The following is a 15,876-nucleotide window of genomic DNA, read 5'->3' on the forward strand; positions in this document are numbered from 1 at the left end:
ACACGCACGAACAGACTCAAAAACAGCTTCTTCCCCGCTGTCACCAGACTCCTAAATGACCCTCTTATGGACTGACCTGATTAATACTGCACTCTGTATGCTTCACCCGATGCCGGTGTCTATGTATTTACATTGTGGACCTTGTGTTGCCCTATTATGCATTTTCTTTTTCTTTTCTTTTCTTTTCATGAACTAAATGATCTGTTTGAGCTGCTCGCAGAAAAATACTTTTCACTGTACCTCGGTACACGTGACAATAAACAAACAAACAAACAAACCTGGAGTATTATGCCAAATTCTGTGCAGCACAATTTTGGAAGGATCTGAAAGTTTTGGGGAGAGCGCAGAACAGATTTACTGTAATGGTCTGCAAATTAGAAATGGCAGTTTCATGGTTAGACCAGAGAAACTGGGATTTTTCTTCTGAGAGCAGCAAAGGCTAAGAGTAAATTTGAAGTGCTCAAAATCAAAAGTTGAAATTGAGTGTCATGTGAGAGTACCTTTAAGAAATGGGTGTTTATAAATGGGTGTGTATATAAATATCTGTAGCGAGAGTACCTTTAAGAAATGGGTGTTTATTACTGCAGTGATGTCAGCGAGTGGGTGGAGCTGGGCTGTCTGTCAGCTTTTTACTTTTGTTTTAGGCTGTTTGCTGCAGGGTGTGTTTTAGTTTTGTTTTCAGAGCTGGATAGCTGCAGTCACAGCCAGAAGGTGTATTAGAGTCTCTCTCTGTAATCTAAAGACTGTAAATCGATCCTGGTGATTTAAAACTAATAACAGTAGTGACTTTAACCTGACTTGCTTCTGGTAAAAGGTGTTTTAAGTCTTATGGATGTTAAAAGGAAAGCTTAAAGGATTACTTAGTGTTGTATTCTTTGGGGGTTGTATTTGAATTAATGGTTGCTAAGATGTTCACTGTATGTTTTAAAAAGGCTAACTTGAGTTCATAGAATAAACATTGTTTTGCTTTAAAAAATACTTTTCCATTTCTGCTCTACCACACCTGTAGAGTGGGCAGTGTGCTCCCCATACCACAATCCATTAAAAGTTGTGGGTCAGATGAACTCCATGATACACTTTGGGGTTCTCTAAACCCTGGCCCATAACATGAGTAAATAATGAGTAACTGTTATGGCTGAAGGATTGATAACAAGAAGGCACACATTCAAGATGGTTAGCAAAGGAACCAGAGACCACATGAAGGTCCCAAAGTGTGTTTAGGATTTGGAATGCACTGTTGGATAGGGTAATTGTTACAGAATCTGAAGCAGCCATCGAAGGAGAACTGGATACTTGTTTTGGTGGCCATGAACGACAAGGGGGATCATCAATAGATCTCCCCATGGGCTTTACGGAGTATGAACTTGTCTATTGACGGGCAGGAGCTCGCCCAATGGGAAACGAGCAGCGGGGGTATAAAAGCTGCTGCTGCAATCCAGGCCGGTATTCCGTAGATCCCCGGCCTTGGACTTATGCACTGCCAGCCGCAACTGCGGCCCTTACCGTTATGTAAATAGAAGGGTATGATGTTGGAAGATTGGCCTTGGTGAGATTATTGCAATACTTGAAGGGAGAAAAGAATTGCAGGCATATGGGAAAGAGTGCGGCAATGGATTGTCCTTTGAAAGAGCCAGTGCAGATGTGATGGGCAGAATGGTCTCCGTCTGTGCTGAACTATTTGATGATTCTATATTACAAATGGATGAACTCTCTAAGAGTCCATTTCTTCATGCATTTTACAATACATTTGGTGCCCAAGGCCCCGTGAAACCTTAACCTGGTTCCATTTTCAAGCTGCAATTTGTGACTTGCTTGAGGTAGACTTTGAAACAGACCAAAAATGTGCAGCGTTGATTGTGAAACAGATTTGAGATCAGTGATCCTGGATCGCTATCCAATTTGCTCCATGTCTTACTCTGAAATGCAAATTTTGAACAACACCATCCGTGTTCATCAGAAGGTCCATGCCAGTAAGGGCAAATATGGACAACGTAACAGTGTCGAAGGTGTCATGTACCAATCCAACAAGAGCAATGATAGAGCTGTGTTGCTTGCTGCAATTGATTGTAGCTAATATACACCATTGACACTATGATAGTCAGCTTTTGTTACTTCATGAGTAGCGTACATAATAAATTATACATTTTTAGAAAGGCAGTTGGATTAACTATTAGGATGTAGCAATGTCAAAATAAGCTGTATCATGAGTGGCTGCTTAACTACTGTGGCCCGTAACTTCCTGTCCATTCTCGTACTTAAGTCAGTGGCCCACCGCACACCCGGAGGGATTTTCACACTAACTTAATTGAAGTCTTGATGTAAGCCTCCTTGTGACACTAATATAGATTATTATTATTAAGTGCGGACGCAGGGACATGCACGTTGGGAGCGTGCTGCATTTAAACTCCCCGTCTGATTGTTTTTAACCTGCTTGTCTGCTGAACCTGATGCATTGAAATTCCTGGCACAGCGCTAACCTGGTCAACTTGCTTCCATGTTAGGTACGTTATCACACTTTTATATTTGCACTTTTATTTCTCGGTCCAGGATTGTCAAGCAGAGGCAGGAGACATCGGGAGACATTTTTTTGGTGGGTTAATGTTTTATATTATTAGTGTTTCACGTTTATAAATATGTTGAAAATGCAAATAAAGTGAAAGGAAGATTTGTTTAAACTTTGGTTTGTCATGTCGCTGTTAATTCCATTGAATGGGTACTTTACTGTATAAAGTGAGTCACAGAAAGTGAAATAAAGATTTTGTTTTACCGTTGGTTTGTAATGAGGATGTTATTCCATTAAAGGAACTATTAATGAATAGAGTGCGGCAATCACTCGCTAACCAGCATGATTGTTCACCTAAGATATCCTGGGTTGCTGGTTCTGTGGGTCCTTCCGTGGCTGACGAGCCCGATTCTAGAGCTGCTCTTCAATCACTCACTTGGCAGGAGTTTTCAAAAGGTGGGATTCGTCCTTGGACTCTAGCTCGCCGGTGTTCCTTTCTCAGACTCCTATTCCGGGCCTCCTTCTGCTTTGGGTGTTCTTGAAAAATTGTGTCCTTTCAATAAGGAGGTTCCTTCAAGTAGGTCTCTTCTGAGCAAGGTCTCCCAGGCATTGATGTCTATGTTCCAGTTCTTGAGGTGAGCCTTCAAGGTATTTTGAAGAGCTTCTTTTGTCCTCCTCTTGTTCAGGATCCTTCCTTGAGCTGGGTGAAGAAGATTTGCTTTGGTCGGGACTCTGACATCCTGAACATATGGGCGGCCTAACAGAGTTGGTTTTGGATGATCATGGCCTCGATACTGGTGCGATTGACTCCTTCAAGGACACTGTGTTTTTAAAAAATAATTTTTATTAGGGTTTTCACAAAATATCAACAACAGAATGAAAAAGAAACCCAATAAAATTAAATACAGAACAAAGTAAAACAACCCCCATGCCCCACTCCCCCTATACATAAATAGTAAATTAACACCCCGAGTTAACACAAAGCAAACATAGCAAATATATACACCCCCTCAGATCCCCCAGGGTAAATAAACAAAAATAAAATAGAACCCCCCCTCCTCCCCCGGGTTGCTGCTGCTGCTGACCATTGTCTACCGTTCTGCGAGGAAGTCCAAGAATGGTTGCCACCTAAAGAACCCTTGTACCGATCCCCTTAAGGCGAATTTCACCCTCTCCAATTTAATAAACCCCGCCATATCGTTGATCCAGGATTCCACGCTTGGGGGCCTTGCATCCCTCCACTGAAGAAGAATCCTTCGCCGGGCTACCAGGGACGCAAAGGCCAGAATACCGTCCTCTTTCGCCTCCTGCACTCCCGGCTCCCCTGCAACCCCAAATATTGCGAGCCCCCAGCTCAGCTTGACCCTGGATCCTACCACCCCCGACACCGTCCTCGCCACGCCCTTCCAAAATTCCTCCAGCGCTGGGCATGCCCAGAACATATGGCTGTGATTTGCTGGGCTCCCTGAGCACCTAACACACCTGTCCTCTCCTCCAAAGAAACGGCTCATCCTTGTCCCGGTCATGTGTGCCCTGTGCAGCACCTTAAACTGTATGAGGCTGAGCCTCGCGCACGAAGAGGAAGAGTTCACCCTCCCTAGGGCATCTGCCCACGTCCCCTCTTCGATCTCCTCTCCCAACTCCTCCTCCCACTTACCTTTCAACTCCACCACCGAGGCCTCCTCCTCCTCTTGCATCACCTGGTAAGTTTCCGAGATCTTCCCCACTCCAACCCACCCCCTGAGAGCACCCTGTCCTGTCCTGTGCGTGGCAGCAGTCGCGGGAATTCCACCACTAGCCGCCTGGCAAACGCCCTTACCTGCAAGTACCTGAAGGTGTTCCCCGGGGGGGAGCCCATACTTCTCCTCCAGTTCACCCAGGCTCGCGAACTTCCTGTCCACAAACAGGTCCCCCAACCTTCTTATCCCTGCCCTGTGCCACCCCGAAAACCCTCCGTCCATTCTCCCTGGGACAAACCGGTGGTTCCCCCGTATTGGGGTCCACGCCGAGGCCCCAACTTCTTCCCTGTGCCGCCTCCACTGCCCCCAGATTTTGAGGGTAGCCGCCATTACCAGGCTCGTGGTATACCTCATTGAAGGGAGCGGCAGCGGGCCGTTGCCAGCGCCTCCAGACTCGTACCCTCACAAGACGCCGTCTCCAGCCTCTTCTACGCAGCACCCTCCCCCTCCATCACCCACTTGCGCACCATCGCCGCATTGACGGCCCAGTAGTACTCACAGAGGTTGGGCAGTGCCAGCTCCCCCCCATCCCTACTCCTCTCCAGGAACACCCTTCTCACCCTCGGAGTCCCTCGCGCCCACACAAACCCCGTTATGCTCCTGTTGACCCGCCTAAAGAAGGCTTTCGGGATAAACACGGGGAGGCACTGGAACAGGAACAAAAATCTTGGGAGCACCGTCATCCTAACTGACTGCATCCTACCCGCCATGGACAGCGGCAACACGTCCCACCTCTTGAACTCCTCCTCCATTTGCTCCACCAGCCTCGTGAAATTAAGTCTATGCAGGGCCCCCAGCTCCTGGCCACCTGGACCCAGATACCTGAAGCTCCTCTCCGCCCTTTTTAGTGGGAGCTCGCCAATCCCCCTCTCCTGGTCCCCTGGGTGAACCACGAACAACTCGCTCTTCCCCATGTTGAGCTTGTACCCTGAGAAATCCCCGAACTCCCTGAGGATCCTCATTACCTCCGGCATTCCCCCCACCGGGTCCGCCACATATAGCAGCAAGTTGTCCGCATAGAGCGACACCCTATGCTCCTCCCCGCCCCAACCCCCTCCAGTTCCACGACTCCCTCAGTGCCATAGCCAGGGGCTCAATCGCCAGTGCGAAGAGCAGGGGGGACAGGGGATACTCCTGCCTCATCCCTATATGCAACCGAAAGTACTCAGAACTCCTCTTGTTCGTGGCCACACTCGCCATCGGGACCTCGTACAACAACCTAACCCACCTGACAAACCCCTCCCCAAACCCGAACCTCTTCAGTACCTCCCACAAGTACCCCCACTCTACCCTATCGAAGGCCTTCTCAGCGGCCATCGCCACCACTATCTCCGCCTCCCCCCCCCTTGCCGGCATCATAATAACGTTCAGGAGCCTCCGCACATTTGCGTTCAACTGCCTCCCCTTCACGAATCCCGTCTGGTCTTCGTGGATCACCTGCGGCACACAATCCTCAATTCTCGTGGCTAAGACCTTCGCCAGCACCTTGGCATCTACATTTAACAACGTGATTGGCCTGTAAGACCCACACTGCAGGGGATCCTTGTCCCGCTTCAGGATCAAGGAGATCAGTGCCCGGGACATCGTCGGGGGCAAAGCCACCCCCTCCCTTGCCTCATTGAAGGTCCTAGCTAGCAACGGGCCCAACAGGTCCACATATTTCTTGTAGAATTCGACCGAGAAACCGTCGGCCCCGGTGCCTTCCCTGCCTGCATGCTCCCTATCCCTTTGGCCAACTCCTCCAGCCCAATCGGGGCCCCCAATCCCGCTACCAGTCCCTCCTCCACCTTCAGAAACCTCACTTGGTCCAGAAAGCGGCCCATCCCTCCCTCCTCCCGTGGGGGCTCGGACCGATACAATTCCTCATAAAAGTCCCTGAAGACCCCATTGATGTCAACCCCACTGCATACCACACTCCCTCCCCTATCCTTAACTCCCCCGATCTCCCTAGCTGCGTCCCGCTTCCGAAGCTGATGCGCCAGCATCCGACTTGCCTTTTCCCCCATACTCATAAATCGCCCCCTGGGCCTTCCTCCACTGCACCTTCGCCTTCCTGGTGGTCAACAGGTTGAATTCGGCCTGGAGGCTACGCCTTTTCCTCAACAGTCCCTCCTCCGGCACCTGCGCATACCTCCTGTCTACCCTCACCATCTCCCCCACTAGCCTCTCCCTCTCCCTCTGCTCTCTCCTCTCCTTGTGGGCCCTAATGGAGATCAGCTCTCCCCTAACCACCGCCTTCAGCGCCTCCCATACCATCCCCACTCGGACCTCCCCATTATCGTATCCAGGTATCTCTCTATGCTTCCTCGGACCCGCTCACTCACCTCCTCGTCCGCCAACAGCCCCACCTCCAAGTGCCACAGCGGGCGATGGTCCCTCTCCTCCCCAGCTCTAGGTCTACCCAATGCGGGGCGTGATCCGAAATGGCTATCGCCGAGTACTCGGTATCCTCTGCTTTCGCTATCAGCGCCCTACTCATAATAAAGAAGTCGATCCGGGAATAAGCCTTATGAACATGCGGGAAGAATGAAAATTCCCTAGCCCCCGTGTTAGACGTGTTAGTTGCTGTGAAATGAAGAGTCTAAAGTTCTTGTTCCTTTTCACCAAACACCATTTATTTCACTTCCACAGCCTCTGCACAAAACTCTTAACACACCACCTGACAGAGGCCACATGAAGCCCCTTTACATATCAGTGTCAATTAATGGATACTTAACATAAATGAGACAACTAATTGCAATGTTTCTTAACCCATTACTTAACATCCCGGCCTTGCAAATCTCCAAGGGCCCACCCCTCTCATCTGGTCCATAAACCCCCTCAGCACCTTAGACGCTGCCGGCTTCTTACCCGTCCTAGAACTGGAGCGATCCAGTGCCGGATCCAACACCGTGTTAAAGTCCCCCCCCCATTATCAGGCCCCCCACTTCCAAGTCCGGGATCCGACCCAACATGCGCCGCATAAAACCCGCATCATCCCAATTCGGGGCATACACATTGACCAGCACCACCCTTTCCCCTTGCAGCTTACCACTTACCATTACGTACCTGCTGCCATTGTCTGTCACAATGCTCGACGCCTCGAACGACACCCTTTTTCCCACCAAGATCGCCACCCCCCCGATTTTTGGCATCCAGCCCTGAGTGAAACACCTGACCTACCCACCCCTTCCTCAATCTTACCTGGTCTGCCACCTTCAGGTGTGTCTCCTGGAGCATGACCACATCCGCCTTCAGCCCCTTCAGGTGCGTGAACACCTGGGCCCGCTTGACCGGCCCGTTCAGTCCCCTTACGTTCCAGGTTAGCAGCCGGATCGGGGGGTTACCCGCCCCCCTCCCCCGCCGACTAGCCATAACCCCTCCTTGGCCAGCCACGCGCCCGCACTCCACGCCCGGCCTGTTCCCCCCGGAGGCAGACCCCCGTCCCAACCCCCTCTACTCGCTCCAGCTCCCCCTTGACCATAGCAGCAGCAACCCGGTCCCCCCCACCCCCCTCCCGTTCCTCCCCCAGCTAGGATCCCTCCGAGCTACTTTACCACCCCCCCCCCATTGCACTCCCGCAAGTCAGCTGACTCCTGCTGACCCCGGCTACTCCCGCCTCTCCTTTGACTCCTCCCATTGTGGGACATACCCTCCTCCTCCATTACCCATCCACAGGCTCTCCGCCTCCCCCTTCCATCCCAAGCGCGGGAAACAGCCCTCGCTTCCCCACCCCGGCCCCGCCCCCTCCAGCCTTCAGCGCGGGAAAAAGCCCGCGCTTTCCGCCTGCCCGGCCCCGCCACCTCTGTCGCTGCTCCTTTTACAGGCCCAGTCCCCTCACCCCCGACTCGGGCCTCCCCCTCCCCCGCGGGGCCCTATCCCCTCTACCGCCATCCACCCCTACTCCATTTACTTACCCCCCTCCAAGAGCCCACCCAACAGACCCAACCAAAACAGTGCCCAACCCACCCTAACCACCTGCATCGAACCAAACAGAAATAAGAGCAAAGAACCCCCCCTCAAAGTGTACCACCCCAACAGCAATCCCTGACCACCCATCCCGACCCTCAGTTTATGTCCAGTTTCTCTGGCCTTGACAAAGGCCCACGCCTCCTCCGGAGACTCAAAATAATGGTGCCGGTCCTTGTAGGTGATCCACAGTCGCGCCGGCTGCAGAATACCAAACTTCACCCCCTTCCTGTGCAGCACCACCTTCGCCCAATTGTACCCGGCCCTCTTCTTCGCCAGCTCCCCACTCCAGTCCTGGTATATTCGAAACTCCGCATTCTCCCACCTGCTGCTCCTCTCCTTCTTGGCCCACCTGAGCACGCACTCCCGATCAGCGAACCGATGAAACCGCACCAACACCACCCTCGGCGGCTCATTAGCCTTGGGCCTCCTCGCCAGCACCCTATGGGCCCCTTCCAGCTCCAGGGGCCCCTGGAAGGACCCCGCTCCATCAACGAGTTTAGCATGGTGACCACATATGCCCCCATGTCCGACCCCTCCAGCCCCTCCGGGAGGCCCAGAATCCGCAAATTCTTCCGCCTCGACCGATTCTCCATCTCCTCGAACCGTTCCTGCCATTTCTTGTGGAGCGCCTTTACCGTAAGGCCTAAGGTCTCGCCCTCGTTGTCGGAGACCTTTTGTCGGACCTTGCGGATCGCTACCCCCTGGGCCATCTGGGTCTCCAGCAGCTTGTCGATAGAAGCCTTCATCCAAGCCATACACTGTCGGGGAACTATTGCAATCTCCTTCCCACACCGGGAAACATCGGAAAAATGCCGTTGGGGGCCCTGAAAAGAGCCCAAAAGTCCGTTTTTAGCGAGAGCTGCCGAATGTGCAACTTAGCTCCGCATAGCCGCAACCGGAAGTCTCAAGGACACTGTTAGCACGCCTGTCCTCCCAGCTGATTCAGAGCTAAAGTAAATTTGGATTTTGCAATATATTTTAAGCTGTATTGTTTAAGAGTCTCCCTGATGTAAAGTTCATCCTTACAAGCCTCAGTGATTACTTCAAATGCTTTAGCAAAGTTTAATGCCTTAGTTGACATATGCAAGTCTCCTGTAAGCTAATGTGAACTATCTCTCTGACAGGTATTGCAGAATCCAGTGCAGATTCAAAATCTGTAGTCATGCTTGATCTCTGCTGGGAAATCACACTTATTGTTTGGCTTCTTAAAATCAGGGATCATGAGAAAAGAGTCAGGCTACATCTCCGCCTTGTGAGGAGGTGAATCAATTACCCACCCCTAAGAGTATACAGGCAAAGGACATCCCAAAATGATGTCAGAGGATATGCGTGCCAGGACACTGTGCTTCAGTAGTTGCTGCTATTGGACTTTGAACTTGTAAAATTAACAATTGATATGTCTGAACCCTCTCTCCATCCTCATCTCACTCCCTCCCTCTCTCCCCTTCTGCCTCCCTCCCCTCCACCTTTTTTCTCCCCTCCCCTTTACAGTTAGACAGAGCTATTGCGTTTATGTGGAAACATATATTTTATTGACCATTGTGTTTAAGTGTGAACGTTTGCAAGGAATTTGTTAACATTGAGGTTGTTATTACACAAAATGTCATTGATCAGCTGATAAAGTTAAATGTTGTTTTTAAAAATAAATTTAGAGTACCCAATTATTTTTTTTCCAATTAAGGGGCAATTTAGCGTTGCCCAATCCACCTAACCTGCACATCTTTGGGTTGTGGGGGTGAAACCCACGCAGACACGGGGAGAATGTGCAAACTCCACACGGACAGTGACCCAGGGCCGGGATTCGAACCTGGGTCCGCAGCGCCGTAGGCAGCAGTGCTAACCCACTGCGCCACCGTGCTGCCCTGATAAAGTTAAATGTTAACTGGTTTCAAATTTTGGTATTTATAAAATTATATTTGTTAATAAATGTTTCCCATTAAACTTTACAAGCTTCTACAAATGTCTAAGAAAACATCAAAACACAGCATTTATTTATGAGATAATTATAAATGAATAAGATAATTGAAGTAAACAAGGTAGAAACATAATAACATGGGTAACAGGGTTGCATGCTAGTTGGCACTGCTGTCTCACAGCACCAGGGACCAGAATTCAAATCGATCTTGGGTGACAGTGTAGTGTTTGCACGTTCTCCCTGTGTCTGCATGGGTTTCCTAGAACCATGGAATAGAACCATAGAATTCGTACAGTACAGAAAGGAGGCCATTTTGCCCATCGGGTCTACACCAACCCTCTGAAAGAGCATCCTACCTAGGCCCACTTGCCCGCCCTATCCCAGGAACCTAACCTGTACATCCCTGGACACTAAGGTGGCAATTTAGCATGGCCAATCCACCTAACCTGCACATCTTTGGACTGTGGGAGGAAACCGGAGCACCCGGTGGAAACCCATGCAGACACGGGGAGAACATGCAGATTCCACACAGTCACCTGAGGCTGCAATTCAAGGCGGGTCCCTGCTGCTTTGTGGCAGCAGTGCTAACCACTGTGCCGCCATGCCGCTATTTCCTCTGGGTGCTTTGATTTCCTCCCACAGTCCAAAGATGTACAGGTTAGGTGGATTGGCCATGCTAAATTACCCCTTAGTGTTCAAATATGATGTGGGGTTACAGGGATAGGGCGAGGCAAAGGACTGCAGAGGTAGACAGGGCCACGAGGGGTGGGTAGAATGCTGGCCACAACAGAATCAAGTACACCAAGAACAGCCATCTTGGATGGCCCCCAAACAAAGGAAAGTCCGGAGTGCAGGGGCTCAGCCGCATGGTAAATCTGCAACAACGGCCATCTTGGATGACTCCCCCAAAGGGAACTCCCGGAGTGCAGGGGTGCAGACACAAGGTAAGTATGGTTGACCCTACAGGTGGTTCAGAAACCCTCCATCAGGATTAACACCATTATTCCTACGAAACTCATCTCCAAACTCCGTGGTCTTGGCCTTGGCTCCTCCCTCTGCGACTGGATCAGGAACTTCCTAACCCACAGGCCACAATCAGTAAGGATAGGCAACAACACATCCTCCACGATCATTCTCAACACCGGTGCCCCAAAAGGCTATGTCCTTAGCCCTCTACTATACTCCTTATACACCTATGACCGTGTGGCCAAATTCCCCTCCAACTCGATTTTCAAATTTGCTGACGACACGGGGGCAGCACGGTAGCACAGTGGTTAACCCAATTGCTTCACAGTTCCAGGGTCCCAGGTTCGATTCCTGGCTTGGGTCGCTGTCTGTGTGGAGTCTGCACGTTCTCCCCGTGCCTGTGTGGGTTTCCTCCGGGTGCTCCGGTTTCGTCCCACAGTCCAAAGATGTGCAGGTTCGGTGGATTGGCCGTGATAAATTGCCCCTAGTGTCCAAAAAAAAAGGTTCGGTGGGGTTACTGGGTTACGGGGATAGGCTGGAGTTTTGGGCTTAAGTGGGGTGCTGTTTCTAAGGACTGGTGCAGACTCGATGGGCCGAAGGGCTTCCTTTTGCACTGTAAATTTAGCACAGAGCTAAATCGCTGGCTTTGAAAGCAGACCAAGGCAGGCCAGCAGCACGGTTCAATTCCCGTAACAGCCTCCCCGAACAGGCGCTGGAATGTGGCGACTAGGGGCTTTTCACAGTAACTTCATTTGAAGCCTACTTGTGACAATAAGCGATTTTCATTTTTCAAATTCTATGATTCTATGAATAGGACTTACCACAAGGGGGGGCATAGAGATCACGTAATTCAACTTGGGCAACATTATGGTGATGGAGAATCCCGGCCTATGTTTTCAGTGTGCTTTGATCTTCAACTACATGGGCACATGCAACAATTTTCTTCGCTTGTTTTCTCTGTTGACAATTTTTTCCAAAGTGATGTCTCCCTTTTCAGCTGCGGCTTTTCACCATAGCTCAGGTTGGTTTGAAACCACACAGCCAGAGATACACATCAGCGGCCGTGGAGAGCTATCTCTGTGTTTCCTTTTACTGCATGGGGAGCTGCCTGGTGCCATCTTTGCCATCCCACACCTCACGCTGTACCTCTTAGTCCTCTGAGCGAGCTGGGCAACTTGTAATATTCACATTAATAACATGCGTTGTGAACACACTGTTGTTTTTCAAAAAGTAGCTGGCCCGATAGTTTTTATATATTCATTTATACTGGTGGGGTGGGGGGATGAACACTTTCAACACTTAGTTGTCTACTTCACACCGAACGGCAGGCTTTACAGTACCAATCGGGGTCCCGGCTACAGGGCCCCAAAGCAAAATTCCGGTACAAATGGACAGAGTTGAAAGTTCAGACAATTCAATTTTGTAAATCTTGTCTGCAATCTTCATTTATTCCCATCTCCGTCCTCTTAGTTCAGAATTGAACACTTAAGAATGAAAGTTCAAAATTGGTGCAGATCTCTAATTTCTAGATCTGTAGATCTGTGAACTTTCTTCACTTTTGCACATAATGAATGTTACAACATGATCTTTGCAAACAATACGTCAAGGTAAATAGGTTGAGGTGGTTTAATTTCCGACCCACTTGAAGCAAAGCACCAGCATGACTATATCGTGCACTCCATTCGCGGTTGGGTTTGTCACCTTGCTCTGTGCATGCCATAGATCAGGGTTTTTCAAACACGGCGGGATTCTCCCGTACCCGGCGGGGCGAGGGGGCCGGCGGGACGGAGTGGCACCAACCACTCTGGCGTCGGGCCGCCCCAAAGGTGCGGAGTTCTCTGCACCTTCAGGGGCTAGGCCTGCCCCGGAGTGGTTGGCGACCTGCCGGCCAGCGGGATAGGGGTTTGGCGCCACGCCAACCGGCGGCGAAGGGCTCCGGCAGCCGGCGCAAGTCATCCCCACGCATGCGCGGGAGGGTTTGTCTCCGCATCGGCCATCGCGGAGGACCACACCGGCCGATGCGGAGTAATAGAGTGCCCCCACGGCACAGGCCCGCCCGTGGATCGGTGGGCCCTGACCGCGGGCCAGGCCACCGTGAGGGCACCTCCCGGGGCAAGATCCCCCCGCGACCCCCCAGGATCCCCGGAGCCCGCCCGCGCCGCCAGGTCCCGCCAGTAAGGGATCAACTCTAATTTACTCCGGCGGGACCGGTATAGAACGGGCAGGACTTCGGCCCATCGCAGGCCGGAGAATCCAGACAGCACCGGGGCCCATTGAGTTGCGCCAGGCCCCGCCATTCTCCGAGGCGGGCGGTGTGCCTCACGCCGGGCCGGTTTTTCGGGGGGGGGGGGGAGAATTGGGAGGACGGCGGGGGCGGGATTCACGCCGACCCCTGGCGATTCTCCCACCCGGCGGGTGTCGGTGAATCCCGCCCAGGGGCACGACCTGCAGATTGATCGTGGAGGGTTGTGGGGAGGGTCGCGGAGTGATCGGTCTCGGCTTTACGATCAGTCTCGGTGTTACGATCGTGGGAGTAACACCCAACGGCCGCGACTGGCTTTTAAAAATGCCGGCCACGACTAGCTTTAAGGTTGAGAATGTCAGCTGTCCCGCGCATGCATGCCCTTCAGGCGGATCTGGCAGTGCGCAGGCCCGGAGCTCAATGGGGCAGACTGCCTCCTCCTGACATCAGCACGCTGTCCCAGTACCGTCTCTTCCTGACATCAGCGCGTTGTCCCAGTGCCTTCGCTTCCAGACATCAGTGCGCAATCCCAGTACCGTCTCCTCCTGACATCAGCGTGATGTCCCAGTACCGTCTCCTCCTGACGTCAGCGCGCTGTCCCACTACCGTCCCCTCCTGACGTCAGCGCGATGTCCCAGTACCGTCTCTTCCTGACATCAGCGCGCTGTCCCAGTACCTTCGCTTCCAGACATCAGTGCGCTATCCCAGTACCGTCTCCTCCTGACATCAGCGTGATGTCCCAGTACCATCTCCTCCTGACGTCAGCGCGCTGTCCCAGTACCGTCTCCTCCTGACGTCAGCGCGCTGTCCCAGTACCGTCGCCTCCTGACATCAGCGCGCTGTCCCAGTACCGTCTCCTCCTGACGTCAGCGCGCTGTCCCAGTACCATCTCCTCCTGATGTCAGCACGCTGTCCCAGTACCGTCGCCTCCTGACATCAGCGCGCTGTCCCAGTACCGTCTCCTCCTGACGTCAACGCGCTGTCCCAGTACCGTCTCCTCCTGACGTCAGCGCGCTGTCCCAGTACCATCTCCTCCTGACATCAGCGCGCTGTCCCAGTACCGTCGCCTCCTGACATCAGCGCGCTGTCCCAGTACCGTCTCCTCCTGACGTCAGCGCGCTGTCCCAGTACCGTCTCCTCCTGACATCAACGCGCTGTCCCAGTACCGTCGCCTCCTGACGTCAGCGCGCTGTCCCAGTACCGTCGCCTCCTGACGCCAGCTCGCTGTCTCAGTACCATCTCCTCCTGACATCAGCGCGTTGTCTCAGTACCGTCGCCTCCTGATGTCAGCACGCTGTCCCAGTACCATCTCCTCCTGACATCAGCGTGCTGTCCCAGTACCGTCTCCTCCTGACGCCAGCTCGCTGTCCCAGTACCGTCTCCTCCTGATGCCAGCTCGCTGTCCCAGTACCATCTCCTCCTGACGCCAGCTCGCTGTCCCAGTACCGTCTCCTCCTGATGCCAGCTCGCTGTCCCAGTACCATCTCCTCCTGACGCCAGCTCGCTGTCCCATTACCGTCTCCTCCTGACGCCATCTCGCTGACCCAGTACCGTCTCCTCCTGATGCCAGCTCGCTGTCCCAGGACCAAATTAACAGGTCACGCACCCGGCATAGACTGACGTCACGCGGTCTGTGCTTTGAACATGAAACCATGGAGGAGAGATTCCTCCATTTTTTAGCTGCAAACGAAAGTTGAAAACCCTCAAAACTTCAGAGATTTGAAGACTAAGCATGGCGAGTTCGAGGTCAAACCTCTTGATTTTTTCAAATGATGCAGCAAGAACTTAAATCATCCGCTGAAGTCCTGAGCAGAAATATAACATTGAATGACAAAGCAAGTGAGATCGTGAGGACTAAGCAGGCTCACCTGTCATATTAAAGGTAAACAAAACTGGTGTGTCGTGAAGTTCGTGTGGCATTGTGAAGGTCGGCCAGCGTGGATCGCAAAGGTCAGCTGGCGTGGGTCCCAAAGGTTGGCCGGTTGGTGAGGGTGGGTCCTGGAATAAAAGTTTGAAAACACTGCCATAGATTGTTGAGCTTTGAGCTAACCCCGATAGTCCAATGCTGTTTAATACTAGCCACTGCAAGAGTGAGGGTGGAAACTACCGGTCATGTTGTGCCTGAAAAGCAATGCAGCGCAACTGGTCTCACTCTAATATACGTCCCGGAGATCTAACCAAGGTGTGGGATCTACCTCCCTCGCCTTGGAGACCTCAGACGAGCGCCATTCAGGGCTGGTTTCCACAAATGTGGGTCAGGTGGAATGGCACTTGTCGAGTTCTCCCATGGGATTGGAGGCCCCCAAATACATGCCCTCTGGGCAGGGTGGCACCCTGGCACTGCCAAGGCGCCAAGCTGACAGTTTTTGCACAGCAGTGATTGGGCCGGGGTGTGCCCTGAATGGGTGTGGCGAGGTGCAGGGGGGCCTAAGGACCCCATTATAGTGAGTTGGGGCTTTGGGGGGAGGGTGGGGTTCGGGGTCACGTTGGGGGTTTGAGAAATCGGGATGCCATTTAAAAATGGCGTCGCGATCGCTCATGACACTGAGGAGTTCTGGCA

General features: G+C 52.2%; 1 protein-coding gene across 4 annotated transcripts in view; it reads right to left on the reverse strand.

Annotated features, from left to right (window-relative positions):
* Window positions 1–2,612: 2,612 nt before the first annotated feature.
* The window catches only part of polg2 (polymerase (DNA directed), gamma 2, accessory subunit), a 217,192-nt gene continuing 203,928 nt past the window's right edge, over window positions 2,613–15,876 (reverse strand). For 2 of the 4 annotated variants that reach the window (XM_072483691.1, XM_072483690.1), the window contains exons 12-13: window positions 15,185–15,314; window positions 2,617–3,324 (exon numbers count right to left, since the gene is read on the reverse strand). In XM_072483691.1, the coding sequence (XP_072339792.1) occupies window positions 3,284–3,324; window positions 15,185–15,314 (171 nt within the window). In that variant the 3' untranslated portion in view covers window positions 2,617–3,283. Of the gene's footprint in view, window positions 3,325–15,184; window positions 15,315–15,876 lie in introns of all 4 variants that reach the window. The other 2 variants (XM_072483694.1, XM_072483696.1) reach the window with 2 other exon arrangements.

Source organism: Scyliorhinus torazame, chromosome 18 (genome assembly GCF_047496885.1).
Source record: "Scyliorhinus torazame isolate Kashiwa2021f chromosome 18, sScyTor2.1, whole genome shotgun sequence".
In the NCBI taxonomy this organism is placed as follows: Eukaryota; Metazoa; Chordata; class Chondrichthyes; order Carcharhiniformes; family Scyliorhinidae; genus Scyliorhinus; species Scyliorhinus torazame.